The sequence below is a fragment of the Doryrhamphus excisus genome, chromosome 3 (genome assembly GCF_030265055.1).
Source record: "Doryrhamphus excisus isolate RoL2022-K1 chromosome 3, RoL_Dexc_1.0, whole genome shotgun sequence".
Taxonomy (NCBI): Eukaryota; Metazoa; Chordata; class Actinopteri; order Syngnathiformes; family Syngnathidae; genus Doryrhamphus; species Doryrhamphus excisus.
The window spans coordinates 24,718,931-24,744,408 of record NC_080468.1 but is presented as its reverse complement, the minus strand read 5'-3'; the positions used below and the strand labels follow the sequence as shown (position 1 = coordinate 24,744,408).

At 41.2% G+C, this 25,478-nt stretch overlaps 3 protein-coding genes and 1 long non-coding RNA gene across 4 annotated transcripts in view; 2 read left to right on the top strand and 2 right to left on the bottom strand.

Annotated features, from left to right (window-relative positions):
• Positions 1-4,250, bottom strand: part of htr2cl1 (5-hydroxytryptamine (serotonin) receptor 2C, G protein-coupled-like 1) — a 138,946-nt gene extending 134,696 nt beyond the window's left edge. Inside the window, exons 1-2 of the mRNA XM_058067123.1 lie at positions 4,085-4,250; positions 507-586 (exon numbers count right to left, since the gene is read on the bottom strand). The gene's annotated coding sequence lies outside the window, so the exon portion shown is untranslated. The remainder of the gene's footprint in view (positions 1-506; positions 587-4,084) is intronic.
• A 49-nt stretch (positions 4,251-4,299) lies between these two features.
• ccnb3 (cyclin B3) lies at positions 4,300-9,176 on the bottom strand. Its single transcript, XM_058067125.1, has 12 exons — positions 9,017-9,176; positions 8,795-8,879; positions 8,419-8,502; positions 7,591-7,697; positions 7,386-7,512; positions 7,209-7,307; positions 7,045-7,137; positions 6,814-6,951; positions 5,293-5,448; positions 5,079-5,228; positions 4,840-4,970; positions 4,300-4,645 (listed from the first exon to the last, which is right to left on the bottom strand). The coding sequence occupies exons 2-12, from the start codon at positions 8,864-8,866 to the stop codon at positions 4,576-4,578; spliced, it is 1,227 nt and encodes a 408-aa protein (XP_057923108.1). The 5' UTR covers positions 8,867-8,879; positions 9,017-9,176; the 3' UTR covers positions 4,300-4,575.
• Positions 9,177-9,539: 363 nt separating this feature from the next.
• Positions 9,540-11,212, top strand: LOC131125506 (uncharacterized). The gene is made up of 2 exons (XR_009129039.1): positions 9,540-10,273; positions 10,645-11,212. It is a non-coding gene; the product is annotated as an uncharacterized LOC131125506 (long non-coding RNA).
• A 5,766-nt stretch (positions 11,213-16,978) lies between these two features.
• LOC131125501 (tumor necrosis factor ligand superfamily member 10-like) overlaps positions 16,979-25,478 on the top strand; it is a 30,365-nt gene continuing 21,865 nt past the window's right edge. Inside the window, exon 1 of the mRNA XM_058067116.1 lies at positions 16,979-17,473. Within this exon, the coding sequence (XP_057923099.1) occupies positions 17,237-17,473 (237 nt within the window). The 5' untranslated portion in view covers positions 16,979-17,236. The remainder of the gene's footprint in view (positions 17,474-25,478) is intronic.

The following is a 25,478-nucleotide window of genomic DNA, read 5'->3' as shown; positions in this document are numbered from 1 at the left end:
AAAGTAGCAAGGAGGAGGAGTGATACTGAACATGTGACTGTCACTGTTTTTCATTACAGTCTGAATAAAATTGCAACTGAGTGCAAAACTTGCAATGCACAAGTTTCAAATGGTGGCACAGAGCCGGGGGAAGTTTAATACCACCAATCTCATCGTGTATTTGTAGCAGCATCCCAAAAAGGAACACAAGGGTTTCATTGTTTGGTGAATAATGTTGGGTTTCAATATCTACTATACAATATTATCACTTGATCAAGTCCTTTAACCTAGCAACACTCCAAAATAGATAGCAAAAGTAAGTATGCTATGTGTGGGTATTGTATTGGATTAATATATTTATCCACCTATCCATAAGGCTGCATATCAGAATTAATAAAGTTGTATCGGGACCCTACTGAGGTTGACGTACGACATTAACTTAAACATGCAAACTATAAACAATTGCCTTCCAAATGCGTCCACTTGATCAGAATGGCAAAAGCTTCTTACAACTTGGTATCGCTTACCTGTTCAGGTTGATGTCCTTCCTCCACAAGCAGATCCACATCCAGACATTTTGAGCAATCTCGTTGCATTGGACTGGTATCTAAACCAAAAACAGTATTATTATAAACAGATGTTTTTGTAGTATTTTCAAACTGATGACACAAAAGGCTGCAAAACAGGAGAGCCATCGGCGGTCAGAGAATGACACCAGTTCAAAAATCTTTTGCAGCATTAAGTCCTTAAAAACAGTAGTATGGTCCTTTCATCGATGCTGGTTTATGCCTGGACGAATGTAATGATGCGATGTATGTGAATGCACCGCATGTTCTTGTCTGTGCTGTTGACTTGCTACGCCGCTACGGGTTGTGCGCCATGTTTATGTTCAACTTTGTCAAGCTGGAGCAGGAGGGGAAAGGCACTGAGTGGATTCCGTCCAACATACAACTGCCAAAGTACGCCATGAAGAGCGTCCTCCCCCGCTGCAGCTCCGTTGTGTTGCACATAGTCCCTTTAGAGGGGACCTTATGCCAGTTCCACTTTCCTGACCAATGAATGTAGTTAGAATGTTGTATTCTTATGTTAAACTATGCCAAAGTTTGCCCTTTGGGATGGCTCAAAACACTCAGTTTTAGAAAGCGTGGTAAAACCATTCCTTTGTGATGTCACAGAGAGGTGGACTTACTTATATGGTTCATAGTTAGGAAGCACTTTGGGCGTGTGACCAATCATAGTAGAGTGGGCATGACCGGAGGCGGGCCATGGGTGGAATAAATTAAAACAGACCATTTTGTGCGGGAAGCACAAATCAAAGGAAATACAGGAATAGGAATACTTGAATAGGTGCAAATTCTGGAAAATATAAACTATTTTCTGTGCGGGTTATTGTGCGAGGAGGAGACCACAACACAATACAAAAGGGATGAAAAATTAGCATAGGGACCTATTATGCTAATTTTTCTTTGAATAGAAGATATTTGTAGCGATCTTGATCCTGAATATCGGATCGGGCCTTCAAAATAAGAGCGCTCTTTGCCCCATTTGTCTAATTGTGTCAACAAAATAAGGGTGTCATTCATGTTTTTTGGAGGATCGGTACCAGATCGGATCTAAATATTTGTGTTTTAATTTCTAATTACGGTAGTCGAATATAGTCTGGTGCTACAACGCTAACATGAGTTTGTGCAGGCTATTTTGACAGATGCTGTAATTGCCATTCCTTATGTTAGCCTTCCATGTGCTCATTAGGAAGAATTAAAGTGACCTTTAAAGATATTTTCAAACAGAAGCTAGCAAAGAGCTTGTCTGATGATACAGTCATTGTCTGGACATTTTTGCTTGTGTCGCATCCATATTCAAGCTACCGTTGCCAAATCCCCCCCCACACACACAATCACCAATGGCCAAATTCATGATGCTCCATTGTTTGGCCTCATCTGTTTTCTTGCATCCTACTCTGTCTTTCTCTCTTCCTTGACAAGGTGAGCTTGCCCTTTCTTTTCCAGTCCAGCTGGGGGAATGCTTATTGCGAGTCGGCACAGCCAAGACAATTAGCCAAACAGCTAAACACAGCCTGTATCAGTGGGAAACAGCAAACAACGTGACGCGTGCACTCACATTTACACAAAAGGAGGAGGAAAAACAATTGTCCATGGGAACAAAGCAAGGTTTGGGCAGAGAAAGGAAGAAATGCTGCAGATGCTTTGCATCCGTCATTCCCGCGCACAAACAGTCAACCATTTTTTAAGAGTTTAATGATGGGACCCTTTTTTTAACTGGCGTTAAGCAGTTATGCCGTGGCTACTAAAGCAAAATCTGGAACAAAAGCCACCTTGGCAGGCTGGTCTTTGGACATTCCAGGCCCTGCAATGGATATTTGTCAGTGCTGTCAGCCAGCACAGTGATATTGAGCTCTACTGAGATAGTTAAGGGGGAAACTAACCTATGACTCTATACAGCAAGGGTCTCAAACACGCGGCCCGTGGGCCAAATGTGGCCCGCAGGACACTAGTTTGAGGCCCCCGCCTTGATATGAAAGTTTAATGTTAGTGCGGCCCACGCAAGTTTGATATGGATGCTGTATGGTATCATGTACCCAGAAAAAATTATTACGTTTGATTAATGTTCATGTTAAAGGTTAAATAACTGTTAAAAGTTATCCTCCCTATCCGTGTGGAAGTGGTAAGTTTTTGGCTATTTAACTTTAAAGGAAATAACTTGAAGGCTACCGTTTAGGTCGCTAGTTCTCTAGTTTGCGAGTTAGCATGTGTCTCAAGACCCTGCAGTTGCGCAATATGTTGTAAATAAAAAGAGTATAAATGTGACTATAGCCGTGTTTTGTCATGTCTACAGGGCTCTAATAATGCTTTGTTCATTTTAATCTCAAAAAAACAATTTGTCTACCCACCAACTGTATGTGGTTTCTTAAGTTTTTATTATTTCGTGTTTTATTATTATTATATTTATTTATTACTGATTGATTTTCTTTATTCTTGATTTGTTTATTTATTTTAATCTTATTTTGTGTAGAAAAATAAAAATTAAGATATTTGAGAACAGTGGAATGTTTTATCAGAGCTTTTATTGTAGAAAATCAGAACAAAAGCAAAGTGTATTCATTTTTCTGTTTTTAATAAATGTGTTTTTTTGTTGTTATTTTTTTTGGAATACCTGATGCGGCCCAGCCTCGCCCAGACCCTAGCTCCAGTGGCCCCCCAAGTAAATTGAGTTTGAGACCCCTGCTATACAGTCAGCTGCCATGCTGAAGGGACTGTTTGCAAATGTTAAGGTGCTGAATTTGAACGTGCCTCAAGCAACACTACTTTAAGTACCTGTAAAGATGTTTTAAAAAAAAAAAAAAAGTCAGTACTAAATGAAGAAGAAATAAAAAGTTCCCATTTAGGCATGATAGTGTGCAATACAGTACTTGAATAAATGAAATAAGCCAGTGACTGGCTGAGTTCCAATGGAGCCATGCTTAGGGTACAAAGCCATTTTAATCTTGGAACTAATCCTGCCTGTGTTTTGCTCGGAGCTAAATGGCAATCAGGACTGCATCCTCTGAGTGACAACAAAGCATACTTCATAATGCAAAGAAGTCCTGAACATGAACGCAACACAGACTTGGAGCCTGGCACTACAAGTTAAGCTCCCTGGCGGTGTGCAAAGCTAACAAAGACAGTGCTGAGATCAATAGCTCATATGTGGACTTTCTTCTGATGTGTATCTGAATGAATCTGAATCTACACACACACACACACACACACACGTAGAGACACACAGAAAAGCCAATCAATCACTTTAATCGACTGGGTAAATAACAAAACGGCTGGGCCGAGGAGTGGGGAATGAAATGAAACGACGGCGTAAAATGTGTCTGCTAACCACAGTGAATTGATAGAAACAGCGGGCCTATTTTTGCCCGCAATTGCTCTCTGCCATCCGCAATCTGGCCCTGCGATTACATTTTGAATGAAACAAAAAAAACAGCTAAGGTTAGCTCCTTTCCTGGGTGAGCGAGCCTCCACGCTTCGGTAATCAGAAAATTAAACTCAAGTCCACATAACTAAAGTTCCTCATGAACTGTCAGTCAGAAACTTACCAGTAATTGTCTTTCCGGGTGAGTCCACTTGGTGGAAATTTGCCTTTCAATTTGAAGTAAAGATGCTAAAATAGAACTTGGAAATTGCACTAGCCAACACTTTTTTGAACAAGTTCCTTTATGTCAATTAGAACCTTCAGCGACACCTGTAACACATTAGGCGGTACACTACTGACCTCTACTGGTCACTACTGGGAAAACACACAAAAAACAGGTTACCAAACACAAAAAGCATCTTTATTCTAAAGATTATGCATGATACGAATGCACAAAAGGCCATAAAAGCAAATCTGAGTAAAATGTAACAATTTGAAAGCTTGAAGCAGATGATTAATACTTTTTTTCTCCAACATAAAATATTAAAAACACTGATTCAACATCACATATAACAACAGTTTTAAAAATACATAACAATTATAAATAACAAACATTAACATATTTACAAGTTTTCCCCCCATGCGGGACATTTTGGGATGCAGGACAGAGGCTGTTTAACACGATAAGGCCTTCTCCAAAACCTCTACATCCACCATGGGCAAGGACGCCACTTGGAAAAACACCCTAAAAAATTGATTCAAAATGGTTAAGTTTCATCAAATAAATATCCCAGCTAAGCAGAGAAAAAATACAATATATACTATATAATAAATACATTTTTAAATCAATGTGAAATGCCTACACTTTAACTGTTACACTGCCATTTACTGGCTTGGCATGCTTACATCAGCTATGGTGGTTGGTTTGAGTGTTCTTACTTGTGGGAGTATTTGCTCAGGATGGCGCTCAATTTGTCCTTAGGAAGCTGCGACATCATCGAGTATACCATCCAAACCACGGGCGCCACGTCTGACAATTCATATCCTGTGTGGAATTGCAGGATGGGAGACTGGAAGCACAATGGGAAAAAAAAGTATGCTAAATCCTGCTAATAAAAATAACTTCTATTATAATGTCACTGCTAATAATAACAGTAGTAGCAACGTCCCAGGCATACCCATCCACCCAGATCCTTGGTGAGCATGGCCAGCAGCAGACAGCCGGACGCCAGCAGTGACCCCCTCACCACCACCAGCTCCATTTCCAACAGGCTCATCTCACAGAAGTAGCGAGCCAGAGTCAGCGTGTCCATACCGGCGTTCACACACTGTGGAAGCAACGCAACTTAGGGAAAATTGACGACAATGTGAGCGCAATGCACTTGCACATACTTTGGCATAGCGACGTAGGAAACAGTATGGGATGGGGATGTTGATGTCAAAAGAAAGCGTCCGCAGGATGCTGGCCTCCATGGCGAGGAGCTCCTCCTTAGTGTACGCGTCGTCACAAATGTAGAGGAATTCGTCGACGGATGGCACGCTGTACTCCTGCAGGAGGTAAACATCCTATTAGCGGATAGATTTATGGTACTAGCTCATACAGTAACATGAATGGAGTGACGTTCCCAAGGCAGGAAAATTTAACATTGGTCATGTAAAAAAAATTGAAAAATTGCTTGCGGCTGTAGGCAACCTCCTGACACAGCAGTCAGTGTGAACGTGTAGAATGAAATTAATAATCATCTGCACTATTAATGCTGGGTGAGCAGTTTGCTCCTTACCGCTATTACAATATTTAATATTTGAAGTTTTCATTCACACCAAGAACTTTCACAGAAATACTGTAAATACCTCAAACTCCCTTTTTACACTTTTTTTTCGCTGGGTGCATAGTTGACAAAAAGCAAATAACTGCTGGTGTCTAAAAAAAATTTAAACGACAGCTGTGGCTGTAGGCAACCTCCTGATGTAGTCTTTTTAACTCCACCAATAGCTCTCTTTGAAATATCATGCGTGGTCAGCACTCAGCAGATTTACTGTTGACAGTGAACTCAACACCATTAATGCCAACTGAGCAGTTTTTGCACTTTACTGTTAGAGGTAGCCCTCGGGTTATGTACAAGGTCCGTTCCTCGAAATGTCATACGTTTTGGTGTAAATCGGATCACCGAGGTTAACTGGTTCCAAACCCACCAATCATGAAGTATGACCACTTTATTGTCGAGGGGGCGGGGGTTAAGATGACCAAACTGAAGGATGTGCTGCTGTGCTCCATGTTGTGAGATTCAGAGGAGCAGGGAGGGATTTCATGGGCATTGCTTGGCAGGTTTTTCATTTTTGATGTGGGGGTGGACCGGCCTGGTAGTTGATGATGGGGGCTATGGGAATATTCTTGGAAGGAAAATGGCCGGTGTGGATGGGGGGTATGGTCTGAGTGTCATGTCTACGTATATGGAGTAATGAAAGTGTAAAAAAGTGACTATAGGAGTGTTATTTCATGTCTAAAAAACATATTTAGAAGGTCTTAAAACAGGTTTACTATGCTCAAACTACATTTATAAATAAGGAATTCCAACTTGATGCTGGGTTGCGGAACAAATTAACTGTGATAAACGAGGGATGACTATTGAAATTATTGTGTCTGTTGTCAGATCATTAAAACCTGCATTAGATTTATTCATAATGTATGTATTCATTAATGAATATGTGGAGCCTGCTTGGTTTTTGCTCGAGAGGGAACGTATACATAAGCACAAAACAACAAAACTAAGGAACTGTAAGCAGAACACTTGCTCATAAATTACTATATGGTCAAATGGCAATGTTTTTCTTTCCCTTTTCTCATGCACTCTAAATGATTAGTTAACGGATCAGTTATACCGTACATAACGAGTAATGTCTTTGTGTGCACACCTCAAACTTGGAAGCAATGAGTACGGAGGTGGTGCCCACCAGCTGCAGCATATTGTGGTGGATTGGGGTCTTGGCCAGGTAGTGGTCGGTCAGCTTCACGGCCAAGTGCAGCGTCTCGTGGAACAGCTCAAAGTTTTCCTAATAAAAGGGGTTGTAGGAGGGTTAACATTGGATTGACTTGTCTATGTGTTGTGTGTGTGTGTGTGTGTGTGTGTGTGTGTGGATGTTCACCTGCACTTCCACCAGCCAGTCAATCAGGACGGATCGCATCTCCTTGTTGAGGCTGGGTTGCGTAGTCATGTAGTTAGACAGTACGAATTTCTCCTAAAAAGATTACAAAGATTTTTAAATGGAGTTTTTTTTTTTTAAATTAATTCCACTCTCACTGAGCTCACCTCTCTTTCTTTGAGGTAGGCAAAGATCTCCACCGCATAGTCAGGACACATAACGCAGTCTTCTGAGTACTGTGAGTCAATGTCAAATTCTGCTGGAACCTGATGGCATAAAGAAGAACGAGTCAGCACTTTTTTTCCCCCCCATTTACATCTATCAACATAGATGCCGCTGCTCACCTCGGGTCTCCTGAGGTGTGGCGGCACCTCGGAGACGGCGGTTTCCAGCTTGTCTGCTGCAGCTGCTTCCGTCTCGGCTTTAGCTTCCTTTTTGACCGATTTCTCTGCAGAAGTCTCGGAAGAGGTCCTATGCAATTAAAAATGGAGATTTTAAATGTTGGGAAAAAAAGAAAAAAGAAGAGCAGCTCTTGAGAGGAAATGTTACCCATTCTGCTTGGCTGTTTTCTTTGCACAGGAAGCGCTTCTTTTCTTCACCTGCTTCTTTGCCAGCTCTTTCTTCTTGCCAGGGAAGCTGATCTGGACTTTAGTAGACTACAAAACACAGCTACATTAGTGTGTTAACAAGATTTATTTAAATTATTCAAATCGGGCCCATCTTTAATCATGCATGATCAGGAAATTGGGGCTGCACAAAAAAACAAATTAGAAGAAAAAAGAAAATTGAAACCCAGTGTCCTTTTACACTAACAAAAAAAAACTAATTTAGAATTTAGCTATTTTACTTAACTAGACGCTAAACAATTTTATTTGTCATTTTACTCAAGGACTCACACTGCAGATGACTCCCCTTGTGAGCCTTCCAGGCCAGGGCGAGAATGATGTCATGTATTTCATTCTAACTTAATGCATGTTCAAATAAAATTAAAACCCTTAGCAACCAGTCGAGGCTGGACCCCGCCTCTCACCCAAAGTCAGCTGGGATAGGCTCCACCATACCCCCGCGACCCTAATACGGATAAGCGGCATAGACACTGGATCAGTGGGTGGTGCTTTCAAAGACACCACATAACTTTAGTTGAAATCACATGTTTTGAGTTTATTTTCTGGGATGTACAAGTATACTTAAATACTGATAAGTGTACTTCCCATTACAAACTGAGTGATATCAATATCCACTGACCGCATTCATCATTTCATGTAATCAGTTAATTACCTATTTTTGACAACTAATGCCAAAAGGCAGCATCTTGTACCATTACACTACTAGGGTATCTTTTCCTAACACAACAAAAAAGTAAATACAAGTCCTCACATTGGTGAGGTCTATGAAGGCTGTCCGCTTCTTTGCAGCTGCACGAGATGTGGAAGTGGCCCTCTTGACCCGAGAAGCTTCTTCCTGGAAAAAAAAAGCACATATTAAAAAAAAATATTTAAAAAAAGCACATATTAGTTATTAGTATTCAGGCACAAGTGCATGTCATTTTTATGCCACCGCTTAAAATGTATTAGAAATAGACACAAGGCCATACAGGAAACGGAAGTCAATTTCAAAGTAAAATGTTTCAAAATAAGAGTCTCAACATAATTGTGGGGTGAATGCCGACTATCTAGTAGTGGTCTGAATTCATGAAAAGCAAGTGGAGGTGGAAAAACTTAGTATAAATGAATTAACAGCATTCCTTTTTTACCTGGTTCTCAGACAAACTGGGCTTTGTTTTCTTGCCCACGGCAGCCACTGATTGTTTCCTCAAGGTCGGCATGGCTTTCAATTTTCTGCAACATCAAAAAAAACCAATGTGTTTAAAATGCGCTGTGGGTTCAATGAGCAAAGCAAGCAACGCATCCTTTCTATTTCAACACGCGTGTTTAAAAGTATCGCTCGTCAGCATCCCAAAAGACGTTTTTCCTACCTTAACTGATAAATCCTTAAAGTTGCAGTAGGAGGAAGGGGGAAATAAGCATATAGTTGATAAATGTCGTTTACGCCAACGTAACAGAAAGCCTTAAAACGAAAACTCTTGTTTCTCCAAGCGGGTACTGTTTTGCAGGACACGCTTCCAATTGGTCAGAATTTAAGCGCAGTGAACCAATGAGCGAGCTCGCAGTTTCTAAAGTAGCGCTCGGTTTGTTGAACGAGTATTCCCAGACAGTGGGAGATAAAGAAGGGGGATTTGGCTTTCCAAGGTTAAAACTTAAAATAAAAACAGTTAACGAGCCAGGATGATACACGGCATTCAATTAATCGTGGTGGTGATTTTTCTTTTTTTTTTTAAAAAAAGGTTTTACTCGTAGTATGTATGTGGTTTGTCTATGCATCGAACGTCAGCGGGAGAAGCTGTTACTTTACCCAAACACACTCACAGCAATAGCAGTTGAATGCTGCTCTTTCATTGGTTCTTGTGACCAAAACATGCAGCTGTTAGAGCTATGACTCTCTGAAGGGAGCCGTTTCAAAGAGCTATTTAAAAGACTGTCTCCTTTTTGTTCTAAATCAAGGAACGAATCACTGGTAGCGGTTATAGAATAAGATTTGGGGCATGAAAAAATACGCACCTAGCAATTTTTTTCTGAATTATTCAGAAATATTTATAATACAATTATTTGACTTGTGTTTTCATTGTAATGCATAAAGTGGCGCCATATTCCCCTGCTTTAAGAATAACATAACAATAAATACTAAAAATATAAACAAAAATAGAATAAAAACGTGTTTATCAATTTTATATGCCACTTATCCTCATTAGGGTCGCAGGGGTATGCTGGAGCCTATCCCAGATAACATTTGGGTCGGTAAATACAACAATACTGTGAATATTTGAATCAATCTGCCCTCCAATAGTGATTACAACAATGTTTTACTCATAAAAAAGTTAATTTGGACAAGAAAATCCACACAAGTATGAAACATACCAAATGTATGCTTGATTTCTACTTCATTTGTGAGATTTGAGGTAGAGGACACATTGCTGACACTCAAGTGTTGCTGCGTTTTGCACATAAAGCCCTGTCAAAATAAATTGCATCTTAGGAATCACAGAACCTCTGAAACATGTCACAAGAGACATGCAAGAAAGCAGCATCAAGTGAAGTGCATTTCCTCGTGTTGTCACAGGAAGTAAGTCTTCCGTGAACACTTTCTTGCATTTTAATACGCCATCAAGACACTGGTGAGTACGTCCGACATACACTTTGCCATTTTAATTGTATCCAGTTGGCTCTGAATAGTCTTCACAAACACATTCTGTGCTTTTTTTTTAATGTTCTTCATATAACTTAATTGAACACATTGTGACACTAATGGACTGGGGAGACTTTGAGCACTGAACAATCCCTCCTACTGGTGTGCTGACATGAACTTTGTAAGCAAAGGCCAACAACTGGGTTGCATTTCCAAACTGGCAGCAGACATGAGGCGATGGAGAAATCCCTTCAAGATGATGAAACTAGTATCTGAAGCTGAGCTAGGCTTACTGTCAATGCTTCTTTTCTACACACGTCGGGTAAATAAAAGACATAACCAGTTGTTCCATCTCCACAGGATCCAATGGATGCCTCAAGTGAACAGAACCAGTCGTCCTCCTGTGATAACTTTGCAGACAATATGGCAGACAGTGTCTTACAGTCATGTTTCGAGCAAATGAAGGACTTTGACCAGCAGACGACAACTTCCCTCCTGAGTAGACAAAGTTTGTCCAAGGTCAACTGGGCTTCCTGCGACACACTGGTGGCCAAGATGGACGCCTTTGCAGAATCTCTAGCCTGTGATGTCATCAATTGGGTCCTGTGTGGTCAAAGCCGGCAAGGAGGAGACGAACTGGGTGGACTGGCCCACCATTTGGCTGAAACCGTCATCACATCCTCCATCCGGGAAGCTAAGAATCTTTCGTAGATTAACAGTAATTAACAGCCAGTGTTGATTCTCAAAGAAATTAATCCAGTTTTAATTCACACTGCAGTAGCCCTGAAATGCCAGTAGAGGGCAGCATAAGCGAACATTCCTTCCAGTATAGTTCCTGTAAACAAATTTATCACTTACGGTTAACATTTATGGGTGCAAAAGCATTCTTATATGAAAATCAAACGAGAAGAACTAAAATCAAACTAAATACTGCGGTCTGATTTCTTTTTTTTTTTTTTGCATGTTTGCCATACGGCGATGTTTCACATCTACCTATCAATCCTCTATGACTTCCTCATATCCTCACTAAGGTCAGGTCCAGGGGTAAGCTGGAGCCTATCCCTGCTGATTTTAGGAGAGAGGCAAGGTATACCCTGGACTGGTCGCCAGCCAATCACAGGGCACATATAGACAAACAACCATTCACACTCACATTCATACCTATGGACAATTTGGAATTGCCAATTAACCTAGCATGTGTTTGGAATGTGGGTAGAAAACTGGAGTCCCCGCAGAACACCCACGCATGCACGGGGAGAACAAACTCCGCACATAGATGATGTTTCAGATCATCAAATTTAAATATTAGTCAATGACAAAGCAACGGAACAAAAAATGCAGTGTTTAAATGAAACTTTCTTTTATTAACGGCGAACTACAGTGAGAGCCATTATCCACAAATGGTGAAAACATAGAACAGCTAAGTCTTATGCAAGAGGATAAAAAAGACCCCTCAACAACATCTAAAGAACTGCAGGCCTCACTTGCGTCAATTAAGGTCAGTCTTCATAATTTCACCATAAAAAAACAGTTCCAAGACCAAAACCACTACTGAACAAAAAGAACATTCAGGCTTGTCTCAATTTTAACTGGGAACATCTTGATGATCCCCAAAAACTTGTAAATATCCTGTGGTCTGATCAGTTGAACTTTTTGGACAGTGTGTGTCCCAATACATCTGGCAACATTTAAGAAAAAAAAACATCATACCAAGAGTAAAATATGGTGGCGGTAGTGTAATGGCCTCGGGCTGTTTTGCTGTGTAAAGACCTGGAAGACTTGCTGTGATAAATGGAACCATGAATTCTGCTGTCTAACAAAAACTCCTGAAGGAGAATATCCGGCAATCTGTTGGTGACCTCAAGCAGGACAATGATCCAAAACACATCAGTAAGTCCATCTCTGAATGGCTGAAGAAAAACCAAATGAAGACTTTGGATTGGCCTGACCTGAATCCTATTGAGATGCTGTGGAATGACCTTAAAAAGGTAGTCCATGTTCGAAAACCCTGCAATGTGTCTGAATGACAACAATTCTGCAAAGATAAGTGGGCCAAAAGTCCACCACAGTGCTGTAAGAGACTCATTGCAAGTTATCACAAACTCTTGATTGCAGTTGTTACTGCTAAGGGGTGCCCAACCAGTTGCCTACACACACACACACACACACGCCTTGATGCATATATACATTAACTGTTGGCGGGTGCATTCATTAAAAGTGTTGCGGCCTGCTAAATGTTCTGTGTTGCTGTTTATTGCGGGCAGTTAACAGCTCTGCAGCCTTGCTATGAGCACATCGAGCTACTTATGAACGATTCTTTACGGGCTGCAGGCCTCAGAGTCTGCTGAGGAGCCTCCTCGGGGTCGTAACAAGCCAGCTATTTAAAAGCTCTGCTCAAACAGTATTTGCTTTACGGCTTTTTGAGGAATTCTCACACACTTAAGGTTGGAAGTCATTCTTGGACTTCGAACCAGTATTTATGTCACGTTGGGTCCAATTGAAGGCTCCAATGTTGGTCCTTCCAGTCAGAGACACAGAGCCATTGAGGTTACATTTTCATCGTTTTTGTTTAGTTTCATACTTCTTTATGTACTGTTTATCTTGCACCGTGGTGCAAACCAGGTATTGGAAAACGGCTTTAGGAAAAACATGATACTACATTTCATTGCAGATCTGCATTAAGGAGTGTAATATTGAATCATTTTCCTTTATGACATGTATCATGCAGTCGGTATCAATTAATTATGGTAATAGAAAGGTTTTATTTAATTTGAACATGCATCAGATTACAATTGAATGCATCCCATAATCAGTTCACAGTTCCACATGTCCAAAAGGAGTAGGAAGAAGCAAAGCTTATTAAATCCTACCCCTCCATCTGGTACTTTTACAATTAGTAACTGTTACATTTGTTCACTTCCTGCTTTCCATAATACAGTTTAAGGTTTTTCTTTGTTTTTTTTTAAAATAATGCACCTCGTACCGAAGTACGAGGTGATATGACCATACAATGGGTACCATAGTAACTGTCAATATAGTGATATATATAGCACATCATGACCTTCTTCATCCTTAGATCCACATTACGATTGTCGGATCCACTCCCTAACCTCTGACAGCGTAAAACTTCCCTTCTCAGGAGTTGCAATTCCCAAAGCTAGCATTCAATTCAATTCGTTATGTAGCAACTCTGATGCTATCAATTTCCTTGGAAGGAGAGTGGTGTTGAAAGGCCGTAATCGCTGCTTTGGACCTGTCGGAACATGGAAGTGTGTTTGGATGGTGTTGTGAGAACTCCCAGGAACTGGAGTCTTACGTGGCTGCTGCCGATCTGCTTCGACCACTGCTTTTGTCTGGGTTCCCACAACATGACGCTTGGAGTGTTGATTCAAACAGACAAAGGGTTCTCCTCCGGGCAGAGTCGTGCTTGTTTAGGCATCAACGCAGGTGTCAAGTATTGTCGAGTGTCTGCGGTCAGTGTGCGACCTTGCGGAACCCAAACAAACGCTTACTGCGGTTTCGTTTTTTTTTTTTAATTATTTCTAGTGACCGTCTCTATTGCAAGGTGGATAGATATATCCAAGTAGATATGGGCGGGTGTCTAAAAGCGGCTAACGGCACATTGTCAAAATAAAATTCCGTACATTAAAAAAACACAGCAAAAAGCTGAAATATTGATATGAATTAATTATAAACCAAATTATCAACCAAAAGTCATCTCTATTGCAAGGTGGATAGAAAAGTAGATACGGGCGGGTGTCCAAAAGCGGCTCTCGGCATATTGTCAAAATAAAATTACATTAAAAAAACACAGCAAAAAGCTGAAATATTGATATAAATTAATTCTAAACCAAATTATCAACCAAAAGTCAAAAATAAATGGATGGATGTCCCTCACTACATAGTCCCTCTCTCCATTTCAGGTTTTCATGCTGGAGCCTATCCCAGCTGTCTTCGGGTGAGAGGCGTGGTACATCTTGGACTGGTCGCCAGCCAATCACAGGGCACATATAGACAAACAACCATTCACACTCACATTCATACCTATGGATAATTTAGAGTCATAACATGCAAGTTGGCGGCATGGCGGTCTAGTGGTTAGCGCACAGACCTCACAGCTAGGAGACCAGGGTTCAATTCCGGTTTTCTCAGGGTACTCCGGTTTCCTCCCACATTCCAAAAACATGCTAGGTTAATTGGCGACTCCAAATTGTCCATAGGGATGAATGTGAGTGTGAATGGTTGTTTGTCTATATGTGCCCTGTGATTGGCTGGCGACCAGTCCAGGGTGTACCCCGCCTCTTGCCCGAAGACAGCTGGGATAGGCTCCAGCACCCCCGCGACCCTCATGAGGAAAAGCGGTAGAAAATGAATGAATGAATGAACATGCAAGTTTTTAGAATGAGGGAGGAAACCCATGCACGGGGAGAACCAGAATCGAACCTCAATCTGACTGTGGGGCCTACATGCTAACCACTCATTAACCACAATAAAGGAGTGACGACAAGGCTGTATTATCACAAACGTTTCACATTGCACCAAATTTTGGTGGGGGGAATATTCAATATTATGAAAATTTAGATTTTAAATGTAGATGACACTAGAAAGGAACAACTTTGGGAACTATTTGGATAGAAAGTGTAATATACTGCTGCTGCTGATTTGGTTTAACCGCAGCTTTTGTTTGGATTCCCACACGATGTCAACTTCAAAACAAACAGGAGTGTTGATTCAACCTGAAAGACAAAAGTGATTAGCGGCGCAATGAGAGTAGCGTTTGTGCAGGTGTCTTGTGGCGTCTCATCTGTTGGAGATGTGTCTGCGGTCAGCGTGCGACCTTGCAGAGTCCAAATAGACGCGGTTTTCGACACGCCTGCCGAGTAGTTAAAAGCCAAAACATCATCATCACCATCATCAATATTTTGTGGGGGCACAAACTATTTCTTCTCTTGATTAAATCCATTGGAACATCTGGGCACATTCAGGCTGTCGAGGCCTCAAACATCCGTTGCTGGATGTTCAGTTCGTGCTCGGACGATGCGACTTTAAAATCTTGCAGCTACATCTTATGTGCATTCAAATGGAGGCTTGCTTATTCTTTTAGAAAAATAATATAATATATTATTTAGAGGGCGGCACGCCGGTCGAGTGGTTAGCGCGCAGACCTCACAGCTAGGAGACCAGGGTTCAATTCCACCCTCGGCCATCTCTGTGTGGAGTTTGCATGTTCTCCCCATGCATGCGTGGGTTTTCTCCGGGTACTCCGGTTTCCTCCCACATTCCAAAAACATGCTAGGTTAATTGGCGACTCCAAATTGTCCATAGGTATGAATGTGAGTGTGAATGGTTGTTTGTCTATAGTATGTGCCCTGTGATTGGCTGGCGACCAGTCCAGGGTGTACCCCGCCTCTCGCCCAAAGACAGCCGGGATAGGCTCCAGCATGCTGCAACCATCGTGAGGATAAGCGGTATAGAAAATGTATGGATGGATGATTAGAAAAATAAATTAAAATTTCTGTTGAATAGAAATCTTTTCTGCTTATCATAATAACATCTTTCTTTACCAAACCCTGCTGCTTAACTTAAAACAGTATAAATCAATGGACACACTATGCTAATGTTAAGTAAACAACTTAGAAGTGGTGTTTTAAGGACAAGACATAGTTATTATAATGCCAAAAAGTGAGTTTTAAAAACAGTGAGCTTGCACTGCGGCTAAGCTAGCACAACTTGCTTACTGTCAGACAGAAACCAGCTACAAACTAACCCCATTGCTTTTTTTGGGAGGGTGGGGGGGACCAGAAACCTGCTGGAAAAATCAGCATAGACCAGCATGACCAGCATAAGTTGTATTTTCGTGCTGGAGGAGCAGCATGACCAGCATGCAAACACTATTTATATTTAAGCTAGTTTTTCCAGAAGAGAAGGTATACCATTCAATTTTTAAGAGATGGCTGGCAACCCTAACCTCTCATATAGAAAGCCCAACAATCCTAATTTAGTTTAGCTGAAATTTGTCACTCTGAATTCACTCATAAAATACTTAAAATGACATAAATTAATGAACACAGCGAACTGCTCCACTTAGCTTTGTTGTCATTGTTGCATGTACACAGCTCCCCCGTGTGGCTTGAATGTGCATGTGCATGTGTATTTCGTCTTCCAAAAGAAAGCAAAAGAAAAAAAAACATGAAATAAATCTTAGCAGTGACCTAAATAAAATCACCTGCCTCTGTCCTACTTCAGAGGCCAAACTGGAGGAACCAGAAAAATGTCATACTGTGGGTGGGAATTCAAATAAACCGGAGTGGAATAAAAACACTTTTAGGAGTGTCTCAAAGCTTGATGTTGCTGTGTTTATGCTATATGTGTCAGATGAATGCACAAAGTGTTTAAAAATACGATTAATAAGACGTAGTGTGGCCTGTTTGCATTTAAATAAGATTAAAATAGTAGTTATTTTTGCACTACTTCATTTATTCATTTCTCAAATGATCGCCGTGTGTTGTTTTTGTTTGCCTGCAATCTTTGTTTAATCATGATCAACTCATGAAACGAAAAAAAATCAGTATTGGTATCGGCAACACGTGTTCTTGAATCGATACCAACATTTTCAGTATCGCGTACTCGTACCGAGAAGTTAGACAGCGAGTTCCTCCTCCTCCTCCTATTCCTCATTCCCCCGGGTGATGAAGAGGTTAAGCCAGCCCCTCTCCGCCTGCTTGCAGCCTCCTTCTGTCCAACAACTCCAGTCCGGCTCCAGGCAGCCTGAGTGCGCACAGCAGAACATGACGCTTTAACTCCTTCCCTCCTCTTGCATGGGGATCGAACTTTTTTTTTCCACCAAAAAGTCCAGGAGCGACCCCCCCTCCCTACCCGCTGACCCCGTTGGGCCACTCCCACTCACCCTGCCTCGTCGCCCTTCTCCGGGGTTCCATGCGTGGGGAGCGCCATGGCCGCCCCGAGCGCGCAGCAGCAGCAGCAACAGCATCAGAACCAGGATTACTTCCGATCTATTAGCAGCGAGTCCACCACCTACATGATGGTTCCGGCTGGAGGTCCCGGTGGTACAGGGCGCAGGGAAGCGCCCTCCAAGATGTGGGTGGCTCTGGTGGTGGTCGTGGTCGTGGTGCTGCAGGTCGCCTCCACCACTGGGCTCTTTGTCTACCTGAACATGTCCATATCACAGGTAAGCACTGGCAGATCTTCTCAGGAGGAACACATGAGCATGCATGGAACATCTTTGCTTGACTGGACTTGTTAACCCTTGAGGCACCAATCTATACATTATGCTTGTTTTACTGCTTGCATTCTCAGTGCAGAACATCAGCTTTGGAGACTATACTTATATTAATCACAGATCAATGCTATTAGTTATTAACATAATCAAGGCTCTAATAACGTCATCCCAAATATTCCACTTTGCACCTAATTTCTGGAAGATCCAAGCCTCATCAAATGCTCCACATTCAACATATTTTTTCTCTGCTTTTAATGTAAATAAGTGGCTTGATGGTGCGAAATGTCCAGAAGAGGGCGCTGTATTGTTCATTCATTCATTTATTTCGCGGGTGCTGGAGCCTATCCCAGCTGTCTTAAGGCGAGAGGCGGGGTACACCCTGGACTGGTCGCCAGCCAGTCACAGACCACATATAGACAAACAACCATTCACACTCACATTCATACCTATGGACAATTTGGAGTCGCCAATTAACCTAGCATGTTTTTGGAATGTGGGAGGAAACCGGAGTACCCGGAAAAAAAAAACATGCATGCACGGGGAGAACATGCAAACTCCACACAGAGATGGCCGAGGGTGGAATTGAACTCTGGTCCCTTAGCTGCATGTGTGGCCTGCGCGCTAACCACTCACAGCCAAGCGCCATCTCAGCCAAGTATAAATTTTCTCAACATTTTCCAGCAGGAAGATGCTTTGACAAGATGTGATGATGTCTGAAATTGCACATTTTTTAAGTACAGCAGAACTTGTATTAGCATGTAACCCAGTTAGCAGGTTTTTTGGTTAACATAAAAAATGTACGCTACAAAGTTGCCTCAGTTAGCATGCATTCTCCGGTTAGCATACAGTATGGCATTTGTTGTTTCATATTTAGAGATGTTGTCCAACTCTCAATTTCCAATATGTGTAACATGAATGAACACGTACATATGTGTATAAGATGCAGGTTCCATTGTGAGCTACCGTATGGAGGTGAGAATCTATTCAATCCAAGAAACAACTCATGTCAAAACAGGAAAGTGGGGTGGTTGATCTCGCTGCCACATCGTCACGTCAAGTCGGTGAAAGTAGAAGTAACCTTAATTATTTCTTTATCATTCAGAATTGTTTTAGGCATGTGAAATTATAAAAAAAAATGTTATGTGTTAATTTTTTTTGGCTTTCTGGAACGGATTAGTTGAATATACATGATTTCTTGTGGAAAAAAATGGATTTGGTTTTGGTTAGAGTCACGCATTAATGACACTAACCAAGGTTTCATTGTACAATACTGTATAGTGTATTTCCGAATGTGTAAAAATGAATTTTAAATATGTTTCATATCTGTGTGAGGTTGATCATAGGCTATAATCGGCCATTATTCGCAAAATATCTATGGTTAGGTCTGACATTTTCAGTCCACTGAAAGTGGAAAGTTAGATTTTGAAGACATTCATGAAAGGGACCGAAGGCTAAAAAGTGTAACTTACTTTTTAAGGTTACGTTTTTGCCGTGGTTTCGATTCCCCATCCCATTGACGATGCAAGGGATGTGTCAGGGACGGCATCCAGCATTAAAACCAAACTAATTACGCAATTAAGTCACTGATGGGCAAAGCCAAATGACAACTCGACACATATAAGTTCTACTTGGTAGCCATGGATGCGGAGGCACTGGAATAGTTACAGATGTTGAAATATGGCCGTCCACTTGGGACATTTTTGTCTCCTGAAATCATAACAAATATGTTTCTACACACTTGAACAGAACCTCTGATGGTTTTGCGGCGTGGTTATTTGTGTGCTCATGGTTCTAATAACCATAAATGATACTTGGCATGGCACTAAAAGGGTGGACAGATGAGCTTTCATTCTTTAAGCATTATATTGTTTAGGGTGGAGCACTCATTAAATGCACAAATGTATGATCATAATTGAATGATATGAAGCTACACATATTTCTCACAGTGTGTCTTCAGGGGGGGGCGCGTCCCTATGCACGCCAGCTGTGAAAACACTGTCCACTCCTCACTGCACGGCCTCACGTGTGCATCAAGTGGCAGAGTCTTTCCAAAGTGATAAGGCGATGTTGTTGTTGTTCGCCTTGTCCTCATTACCAGTGCTGAAAGGAGATTTGGGCCCTTGTTTTGGCCGACATTGTGATATAAGATGTGGTTTTATTTACACAATGCTCGAACATAATTAACACGCGACTTATCTTTATTGTTATAAGCACACCTACTATTAGATGTAGATTTATGTATTTAAATACATACTACGGGATTAAAGAAATCGCTGTTAAGATAGCGCCATTAAGTGCATGCCAAAGAACCAACAGCTGGCACCAATAATCCTAAATTTAGTCAATGAGATGGCAGAAGACAGCTGAGTCTGGACAAGGCAACAAAGCCAAACAAAGTATATATATATATAAGAGATAAGATAAGATAAGATATGCCTTTATTCGTCCCTCAGTGGGGAAATTTGTATTGCACAGCAGCAAGAGTACAGAGTCAGTTAAGCAGTACAAAATACACAATATAGAAAAATAAACAATATAAACAACCCAAGTATTAACAAAATCAACAGTTTTTCCCAGAGTTATATACAAATACAGAATGTAGATAATATGAAACGAGATGAGATATAGGACCAGTCTATACACTGAGATCTTGCTAGAGAGTTAATTATGGAAATACTTCACATAGAACTTAGTATATTGCATTTAAAGCCCTTAATATTGCACAGTGAATGGGGTCTGGAGTAACTATACTGACTATAAAGCAAGTATTACACAGATGTGCATAGTGGTGTAGAAGTCTATTGGGAGCAGTGCTGGTTATATATATATATATATATATATGTATATATATACATAAACATATATGCATGAAAAAGTCCAAAAACAGATGTTTGTAAAAATAGTGCACAGTGATCTCATTGTGTCTAAACTTGTTTTCAGGCAATGGCCAGACCTTGTGAGTATGCACAAGTGTGTGTGTGTGTGTGGGGATTCCCCACAGCGGCTATTTTTAATTGGACAACAGCCCCTTCTCTCAATGTAGTCCCCGGTGTCCATTAACACGCATATGCAAAGCAGCTCGTTTGACAACTGAGCAGAGGAACACCAAAGTAGTACACCATGAGGAATTGTACAGGGTCACCACGGCAATGCTGCATTCATGCGCACGTGGAAACATGTGACCTCTGCTCACACAAATATAAGTTAAGTGTTTAAATAAGTCTCAGAGGTCCCACAAAAGTGCATTGGAAGTGTGCTTGTTTAAAAGTAGTTGGGAACACAAAATTTTGTATGTGTGGAGCCTGTTGGTTGGGAAAAAATGATGAGTTCCAGCTCCAAAAATGATTGTTCACAACTAAAACACTGGATGGTAGGAAGCACTGCCCCCAGCGTTTTGGCAGGCCACGCACTCAGCCATCACCGAAGCGCTGCAACATGATGAAGACGTCGTCAGAAGGGCCAGCATAGTGACTACATCGTAGCATAATGAAGTCTTTACAGCTCCCATGACTGGAGCTGACTTCACAAATACTTGGCGGACATCCACATCCAGGCTTTATTTTAAAAGATGTGTAGTCTGCTTTTTTACAAAGTGGGTGTCTACACGGGGTGCACACATGGAGCTCGGACAGGGTCAGAGGCAGTGTTTCATCTCCATGATGAAGGAGGTTTTTTCCTTCATGGAACTTTATGAACTATATGAGCTACAACGCTAACTTGGCACATTTGAACAGCAACATCATGCTAGTTTAGCTTGTTTGCTGAAGAAAAACGAAATGGTACTCTGCTCTGAAAACTCTTTTTTTTCATGATTGTCACACTTAAATGTTTCAGATCATCAAACAAATTGAAATATTTATCAATAACACAAAAGTCACAAAAGACCCCACAACACTTGCCTCAGTTAAGTTCAGTGTTCTTGACTCCACCATAAGAAAGACACTGGGCAAAAACAGCCAACATGGCAGAGTTCTAAGACCAAAACCACCACTGAACAAAAGGAACATTAAGGATCGTCTCAATTTTGCCAGAAAACATCTTGCTGATCCCCAAGACCTTTGGGAAAAAAATTGTCTGATAAGACAAAATCTGACATTTTTTGGAAGGTTTGTGTCCCATTACATCTAGTGTAAAAGTAAGGCCACATTTGAGAAAAATAACATCATACCAACAGTAAAATATGGTGGTGGTAGTGTGATGGTCTGGGGCTGTTTTGCTGCTACTGTAATTGGAGGACCTGCTTTGATAAATGGAACCACGAATTCTGCTATCTAACAACAAATCAAGACAATGTCTGCCCATCTGTTGGTGACCTCAAGCTGGAACCAACTTGGGTTCTGCAGCAGGACAATGATCCAAAACACACCAGTAAGTCCATCTCTGAATGGCTGAAGAAAAACAAAATGCAAACTTTGGAATGGCCTAGTCAAAGTCCTGATCTGAATCCTACTGAGATGCTGTGGCATGACCTTCCAATCCAAACCCTCCAATTTGGCTGAATGACAACAATTCTGCAAAGATGAGTGTTTCAGTGGTGGCCCAAACAGTTATTAGGTATGGGGGTAATCACTTCATCACACAGGGCCATGTAGGTTAGGTTTTTTTTGTCCCTTAATAATTAAAAGTTTCATTTAAAAATTGCATTTTGTGTTGTAATTGACTATTATTTAAGTGTGTTTGATGATCTGAAACATTCAAGTGTGAAAAACACACCACTTCAAGTGGTAGAGCTTGACTTTAAGATGTGTAGCGAAGCCTGTCTGGGAGTGTTTCAGCACCTTTTGTGAGGAAGAGGGTGCTCCCATGGTGGTCTGGAGAGTTAATTATATTGCATCATATTGTCTTAATTGTCATTTTATCATAAAGGCTGGGAAATGTGAAAAAGAATATATTGTAATATTTTTATGGAGTCACTTCCACTTGAGCTGTCTATCTCATGAAATCTGGATTATTTGTATCCCCCTGTTGTCTATTAGCATGTGGTTACATCTCTGTGTGTGCGTGTTTACAGATGGTGTTGAGAGTTCAATGTTTTTACTGAGATTTACCGCACTGATGGTCCCAATAAACTTGTACCAACTTTGCCAGCTGAGTCAGAGATATGAATAAGAGCCATTGTGTTCAATTATTGCTCAGTTCCATGGACCCAGTAAGGTTTAGCTGGAATTATATTTAAGGCTTTATTGTCAACATTGGCGCACTTGAGGGTCAAAACAATGAGACAACTAGAAGTCAGGTTTATCTATTTCAACACATTTTCAACCACTTCCTCTGTCATCGGTGTGGGTCCCGCCACAAAGGCACAACAATAACACTCGTAGCCGCCCCACACTTTGAGTACATGGTGTGCGCCCACCCATGCGGGGCCCTCGGCAAGTGGACCCCACAGAGATGCCCTGACCGCCTCGACTCTTTTGTTGCTTGTCCGCCTCCTCTGTGGGCCTCTGTGACTCACTTGCCTTCATTAGGTTATGAAACGGACATCTTTGTTCCGAAAGTTTTTAATGAGCTCTTTTTTAGAAAGCTAAACAAGCGTGCTAATCCTTTTAGAAGACGCATCATCAACATTTATTTCTAAAGCAGGACTCCTATGAGTTTATGCTAATGCTATTCAATATCCTGTAGTCACCGGGTTTGAAAAAATACTTAATTATATATATTAATATTGGTTGTGGCTGTAGGCAACCTTCTCGTGTAGTTTTTCTTACAAGTTGGAAGAAGCTGCATTTGAAGTATGACAAGCATCACCATCACTGAAACACAATCAAACGCAAGCTCCATGGGATCAGAGAGTTGCTATGATATGCTGTGATGTCTTATTATTGCCATTCAATTTGTTTATTTCAGCATTCTAATAGCACACTATTAGTAAAGGAATCGCACATTAGTGTGCAGATAGTAGCATGGTAATTTTAGTATGCCATGTCAACGTTGTACACTTGCACGCTCATGCAAAAATGTACACTGTAAAGACCTGGCCTAGCTATGTATTAATATTGGTTGTGGCTGTAGGCAACCTTCTCGTGTAGTTTTTCTTACGTCCACAAGTTGGAAGAAGCTGCATTTGAAGTATCACGAGCATCACCATCACTGAAACACAATCAAACGCAAGCTCCATGGGATCAGAGAGTTGCTATGATATGCTGTGATGTCTTATTATTGCCATTCAATTTGTTTATTTCAGCATTCTAATAGCACACTATTAGTAAAGGAATCACACATTAGTGTGCAGATAGTAGCATGGCAATTTTAGTATGCCATGTCAACGTTGCAAAAATCACACTGTAAAGACCTGGCCTTCTTCTCGCTCTTCATTCTTTCCATCTTCTTCCTCATTCTCAGCCCGCTTACGAGAAATCTCTGTTTGCTAACCTTTGTTTCTTTCTAGTCAGATATTAAATGCTGCCTTTATCTTTATTGGGGCTTCACAGACTTCAAATCAGCATGTTTCGCTTTGAACAACAAGGAAGTGGAGCAAAAAACAAAAAATAAAGAGAACGCTCCGCCCTGCGTCTTTATCAAAACATGATAAAATCCAGAACTGCACTGCTGACAATGAGGGGTCAAAGGTGAGCACGCGAAGGGCCGGGAGTGGTCTCTTGCCTCATTGTGTGTGTGTGTGTGTGTATGTGGACAAACACAAATGCAGGTGCACACCAAAGACATCTTAGGACCGGTTTGGCCGCCTGCTCACAGCATTCCTCGCTGCGGAGGAGATAAACCTGAAGAGTGAAAGCTGCCAGCGTGCCTCGTTACGGCAAACAAGACGCATGTGTGCACCACAGGAATAGATTCCGCGTAGATGAGATGATGCTTTGAGATTTTGAGGAGTTTGTTATTGAAGAGGCAGGCGATAAGCGTCACATCAGCGCCACCATGTGGTCAGATTGCCACAATAGGATGACATTCTCTCAGCCAATCAGTGACTACAAATAATATTGACAAATTCATCATGAAATATAGAAAAGTGTTTTTTTTTGTTCCTAAACACCTTTTTAATTTCAAGGTAGGCTTTTCTACACATCTTCAAATCATGTCACCATCAGTCAGCTACAGAGGTGAGAGCTGTAGCGTAAGAATTACTGTATTGTCAACACTGTAGCTGACATAGTTATGCTAGCGTTTCTAACACTCCAATCCCACTCAATCCCATCCAAAGAACTGCAGGTATTAAGGCTTATCTCAATTTTGCCAGAAAACATCTCAGAAAAAGAATCTCATACCAACAGTAAAATATGGTGGTGGTAGTGTGATGACCTGTTTTCTTCTTGCTGTGATAAATGGAACCATGAGGGGTTTCTAACACTCCAATCCCACTCTATCCCATCCAAAGAACTGCAGGCATTAAGGCTTATCTCAATTTTGCCAGAAAACATCTCAGAAAAAGAACCTCAGACCAACAGTGAAATATGGTGGTGGTAGTGTGATGAACTGTTTTCTTCTTGCTGTGATAAATGGAACCATGAGGGGTTTCTTACACTCCAATCCCACTCAATCCCATCCAAAGAACTGCAGGCATTAAGGCTTATCTCAATTTTGCCAGAAAACATCTCAGAAAAAGAACCTCATACCAACAGCAAAATATGGTGGTGGTAGTGTGATGACCTGTTTTCTTCTTGCTGTGATAAATGGAACCATGAGGGGTTTCTTACACTCCAATCCCACGCAATCCCATCCAAAAAACTGCAGGCCTCACTTACCTCAGTCAAGGTGAAGGTCAGTGTTCATGACTCCACCATAAGAAAGGAAGTGGGCAAAAACAGCCAGCCTGGCAGAATTCCAAAACCAAAACCACTGCTGAACAAAAAGAACATTAAGGCTTATCTCAATTTTGCCAGAAAACATCTCAAAAAAAGAACCTCATACCAATAGTAAAATATGGTGGTGGTAGTGTGATGGCCTGTTTTCTTCTTGTTGTGATAAATGGAACCATGAGGGGTTTCTAACAATCCAA